Source organism: Mytilus californianus, unplaced genomic scaffold, assembly GCF_021869535.1.
Source record: "Mytilus californianus isolate M0D057914Y unplaced genomic scaffold, xbMytCali1.0.p SCAF_1, whole genome shotgun sequence".
Taxonomy (NCBI): domain Eukaryota; kingdom Metazoa; phylum Mollusca; class Bivalvia; order Mytilida; family Mytilidae; genus Mytilus; species Mytilus californianus.
The window spans coordinates 38,354,506-38,360,056 of record NW_026262581.1 but is presented as its reverse complement, the minus strand read 5'-3'; the positions used below and the strand labels follow the sequence as shown (position 1 = coordinate 38,360,056).

Sequence of the window (5,551 nt, the reverse complement as noted above, 5' to 3'; positions counted from 1 at the left end):
GTTTGACTACCACATGTCAAGATAAGATTCATTTTACATCTTACTGATGAAGGATATTATTTATCCGAAATATCTAAAATTTGTTCATGATTTAATTAGTTTTTGGTGATGTTGTACCCTTTCAGACTTGTTATATATATATATATATATATATATATATATATATATATGTATGGCCAACAAACTGTAATTTTTCAATGAAAAATATATACTACAGGTAGAAGAGGAAGACCCAAAATAGATATGGCTACCAACGAATTGAAAGCTTTTTGTGGGGCCAATTTCAAGGGGACTAAAATGGCTGAACATTTTAAATGCTCCACTAAATCTGTATACAGACGATTAAAAGACGAGGGGCTAAGTAACAGATACAGTGACATAACCAAAGAAGATCTAGATGCCCAAATCCTGGATTTGAAATCTTCTTTTCCAAAAGCAGGACTGCAGGTATAATTATCTTCATATAAATCAAAATGACGCGTAAATCAGAAGAATTTGTGAACATTTTATTTGAAAGATATCTAATAAGACTTTAAAGACACATATATATATATACATGGATGATGATATTTCTCATATACATGTATTAACGGCATGTGTTTCCCGCAAAAAAAAAGTTTATACTAGAACACACATACTAGAATTTTATAATTTCTAATCAACACCATTGTCGGCCTGTATTAGTTATATTCAAATAAATCAAAGTACTGAAGTACTGAACATCGGATGACTGCAAGTTCTTGTGGATGGTCACAAGCACTTGTCTCATAAAAAAATCACATCTCTATACCTGAAAGTGAGGTTGATGAACAGATATAATTTATTTTTCTTAGACAAGTTCGTGCGTGGATGATAAATAAATGACAGGGAATTCAACCTCTGTCACCGTAATAAATATGTTATTGAAGTGATACAAATCACTGAGTATACTTAGGTTTGTTGTTATATATCATATTAATATTTGTATATTACAGTTACATGTATATATAATTTTCATCCATTTGTATATCATTCTATTCTACTATATTAATAATAGTGGAGTGCAAGTGCATGGTGGACACTCTTCTGTGATAATTTGATTTTTCTAATAGATTGGATTTGAGTAGGCATTCATATTTTCCCGCCAAACTTTCAATCTCCCATGCAGAGTTATCGGTCCTTGAGAGAGTCCGAATTTGGATATTTTCTCAAAAATTGGCGTTTTCAAGATTGTTTCAAAGACAAATTTAGGAAGTTCAAAACACTACATGTATACGTCATATCACCAATATTCCTTCTTTGTATGGTTTCAGAGGAGTTGCGACTCAATGAAATCGGTCTCTTCGTTTAGTAGTATAGATTCAAAGAGTCATTGACTGAGCTGTTTCATTCTTTGTTTCAAATAGCATTTCTGTCAATTGAATAACTACAAGAGCTTTCTGCGAACTTGATGTTCGGTCAACTTGAACTTATATTTGCAGTCTTTTCGATTAAAAAATGCTTGTTCAGATTATTTTCCAATGAGAATTTTTTATGGCAACGAAATTTTAAAAGTATCAGTCTTTGCTCCATATCAATCGATATAGCTAATATACGTCATATTTTAGTTAAAGTTGTTCAAAAATAAAATTATTAATTATCTTGCACTTTCTGTGAAGCATTTTGTTTTAATTTTAGATGATGCAAGGTTACTTAGTGTCCAGAGGGATATGTGTACAACGAGAAAGAGTAAGAGAATCTTTAAGACGTCTTGATCCAGAAGGGTGTGTTGAAAGATGGTCTACGGCAGTACACAAAAGAAGGTACAGCGTACCAACACCAAATCATCTATGGCACATGGACGGACACATGAAACTCATCAGGTATTTTTTTTAAACACATGCAAGTCTTGTAGAAATAACAATATTGTTATCAATACTTTGCTGACTAACAAGATACTGATACCTATTTCTGAAATTCATTTACGCCTTTTTACGGTCTTCACCATACACTGATTGACCGCTATGGAGTAAGGTCTGCATCACGTATAGCGGAAAACCTCTATTAGTCAGATTTTACTGCAACATTTACAGATATATACGTTTTATCATACATGTACAAACTATATTAAATAAGCGTCAGTGATGCTTATATCCAAAACATTTGGGAATCAAAATTGAATAAAATGACGAGGGAAGCTTTATGCAGCCAAAACCATCCGAAAGTAAGCCAAAATTCAGATAATGAAGTTGTATTGCAAAGCATATACAAAAGAAGATGCGGTATGATTGCCAATGAGACTACTGTACACAAGAGACCAAATTACACAGAAATTAACAACTATAGTTCACCGTACGGCCTTCAACAACGAGCAAAGCTCATACCACATAGTCGGCTGTAAAAGGCCCCAAAATGACAAATGTAGTACAATTCAAACGAGAAAACCAACGGCCTAATTAATGTACACAAAATGAATGAAAAACAAATATGTAACACATCAACAAACGACAACCACTGAATTACAGGCTCCTGACTTGGGACAGGCACATACATACAGAATTTGGCGGGGTTAAACATGTTAGCGGGATCCCCCCCCCCCCCCTAACCTGGGAAAGTGGTGCAGTTTATCTTTAATTATTAACCAAAGTCTATATAAACCAGAGGGTACAAATTTGAATGACATCAACATGCTTCAACATCAATAATGCATATATACAAACACAATTGGGCAGAACTATGCAACAGGGAGACCTCCTTAGTTTTAATGCAGATTTCATAAAGTTATGTGACAGTCCATTTCAAATAAGTTGAAATAACAAATTGTCCGTATATCATGCCATCACTAAAGAACTTGTCTACTAGGGTGATGATACCCTCGGGAATTAAGATTCCGCCCGCAGAGGCATCGACCAAGTGGTGATAATAAAACTGGGATGGTACCAATTTTACAGCACCGGATGTGCATTCCAAACATTAAATAATTGTCAATGATGCTTTATATCCATAAAACATTCCGGAAAGCAAAACTCAAAATGGAAATGCTTGAGGATTTTTAACTGAAAAATTGTTAAAAAGTCATATTTTGACGAAATTTCATACGATACATGTTAATTAACAGCTCTTCTTACGGTTTTCAACCTATACATTTAATATTTTCTTTATCATAGAAGTTTTTACAGAAATATATCAACTTTAACGTCACCAACGCTCATGGATTCAATTCATTACTGATGCTATGTAAACGTGACATACGCGCAAGCGCAGACGACGTAGGACAGATTTTAAATGTTTAAATTTGTGTTGTTTTCTGTCAGTTTTATTATAATGGAGATAATAATATTGTATTTTAACCTTCAACGGCATCAATTGACGATTTGATGGTTGCAAATACCAATTTACTGGCTCCTATGACGCGTCGCCAGTTAGCTTAATTTGCGACCATCAAATCACAAATTGATGCCATCTAAGCTTAAAATACAATACAGTTATCTCCCGATTGCATATATGTATATTTTCATTCAAGACAGTTTTCTTTTTTTAAAGACAAATTCTGTGCAGCTCGGCCATTTCTTAATTAATTTATATTAATGTGTGTGTTGTATCTTCTTTAGATGGGGATTTGCTACACATGGTTGCATTGATGGTTTCAGTCGATTCATCACCTTCCTGAGATGTGGTATCAACAACACTGCATCTACTGTGCTACAGCTTTTTGTGTTCACGTGCTGTTCGTATGGTGTACCAAGCAGAGTCAGGTCAGATCATGGTGGAGAAAACACCAAAGTTGCTTTGTTTATGAAATTGTTTAGGGAAAGAACTAGCCACATCACAGGCAAGTCGGTGCACAATCAGAGGATTGAGAGGCTATGGAGGGACATGCATACCCAGGTAACCTCCAAATTTTATAATGAGTTCTATCAGATGGAAGAGGACCCAGTGATAAATTTGGACCCAGACAACATGATCCACCGTTCGGCCCTACAATATGTTTATTTGCCAGCAATGAACAGAAGTCTGGAAGAGTTCAGAAATGGCTGGAATGGCCACAAGATTAGGTCTGAGGAACACATGTCCCCATCACAAATATGGGTGTCGGGAATGTTGGATAACATGAGCTCGGGATATACACCAACATCGGAATTATTTGGGGTAAATCCAAGCATTGGAGATAGACTGATAGTGGTCTACAAAGATTTGGTCTTACTTTAGATGATGTTGGAGTTGAAAACTCACTAGCTGTTCCAGAAGTTCCAATTGAAATAATGGATATCATCGATCAGGAACTCAGTAATAAACAAAAATTCAGGCTATGTACAGAGGTGCTGGTGAGACAAAACTGAAATGCTAAAGGCCAAAGAAATTAAAAGAAAGCAAAATGATTCAGTTTTTATACGACCGCAAAAAATTTTTTTGTGGTCGTATATTGGTATGACGTTGGCGTCGTCGTCGTCGTCGTCGTCGTCGTCTGGCGTCGTCCGGCGTCGTCCGAAGACACATTGGTTTTCGCACTCTAACTTTAGTTTAAGTGAATGGATCTCTATGAAATTTTACCACAAGGTTCAATACCACAAAAGGAAGGTTGGGATTGATTTTGGGGGTTATGGTACCAACAGTAAAGGAATTAGGGGCCAAAAAGAGGCCAAAAATAAGCATTTGTGTAACTTCCAGACATAACTTGTGTGTTAGTGTATGGATCTCTCTGACATTGTACCACAAGGTTCCATATCACAAAAGGAATGCTGGGATTGATTTTGGGGGTAATTGCCTCAAAATTTTAGGAATTAGGGGCCAAAAAAGTGGCAAAAAACAAGCATTTTTCTAGTTTCATGACAATAACTTGTGTGTAAGTGTATGGATCTTTCTGAAATTGTACTACAAGGTTCCATATCACAAAGGGAAAGCTGGGTTTGAGTTTGGGGGTAATTGCCCTAAACGTTTAGGAATTTGGGGCCAAAAAGGGGCCAAAAAACACATTTTTCTAGTTTCCAGACAATAACTTGTGTTCAAGTGTATGGATCTCTCTGAAATTGTACTGCAAGGAACCATATCACAAAGGGAAGGCTGGGATTGAGTTTGGGGGTGATGAATCATAAGAGGGTTTAAAAATTTGGGGGGGGGGATTTTTTTTTTTTTCCTTTTTTTTTCTTTTTTTCCTTTTTTTTTTCTTTTAAAATTTTTCATTTTAAGTTGGTTATTTCTGATTTATATTTAAAAGCAAATAATAATGATATGGTTTGAATAGGTCAATTAATAATTTATAAGTTCTTAGACCACATTCATTCTGTGTCAGAAACCTATGCTGTGTCAAATATTTAATCACAATCCAAATTCAGTGTGTATCAAGCTTGAATGTTGTGTCCATACTTGCCCCAACTGTTCATGGTTCGACCTCTGCGGTCGTATCAAGCTGCGCCCAGCGGAGCATTTTATTCAAATTTTGATAACTTTGTTAAACTATCCTGGATTTGTACCAAACTTGGACAGAAGCTTGTTTATGATCAAAAGCTAGTATCTAGAAGGAAATTTGTTAAAATTTATTTCCTGTTTTTCCGTATATTACTTATAAAAGGACTTAGTTTTATTCCAGTTAACA

At 35.3% G+C, this 5,551-nt stretch overlaps 1 protein-coding gene across 1 annotated transcript; it reads left to right on the top strand.

The window, feature by feature from the left end:
• Positions 1 to 217: 217 nt before the first annotated feature.
• Positions 218 to 4,343, top strand: LOC127702593 (uncharacterized). Its single transcript, XM_052206875.1, has 3 exons — positions 218 to 447; positions 1,657 to 1,841; positions 3,570 to 4,343. Exons 1-3 carry the CDS (start codon positions 244 to 246, stop codon positions 4,165 to 4,167), a joined length of 987 nt encoding a protein of 328 aa, XP_052062835.1. The 5' UTR covers positions 218 to 243; the 3' UTR covers positions 4,168 to 4,343.
• The last annotated feature ends 1,208 nt before the right edge of the window (positions 4,344 to 5,551 follow it).

Bases quoted from the DNA above. Each gene is read 5' to 3' on its own strand.
- LOC127702593 (XM_052206875.1), top strand. From the start codon at position 244: ATGGCTACCAACGAATTGAAAGCTTTTTGTGGGGCCAATTTCAAGGGG. The intron at 448-1,656 runs GTATAATTATCT...TTTTAATTTTAG, and splicing joins TTCCAAAAGCAGGACTGCAG to ATGATGCAAGGTTACTTAGT. The intron at 1,842-3,569 runs GTATTTTTTTTA...TATCTTCTTTAG, and splicing joins GGACACATGAAACTCATCAG to ATGGGGATTTGCTACACATG.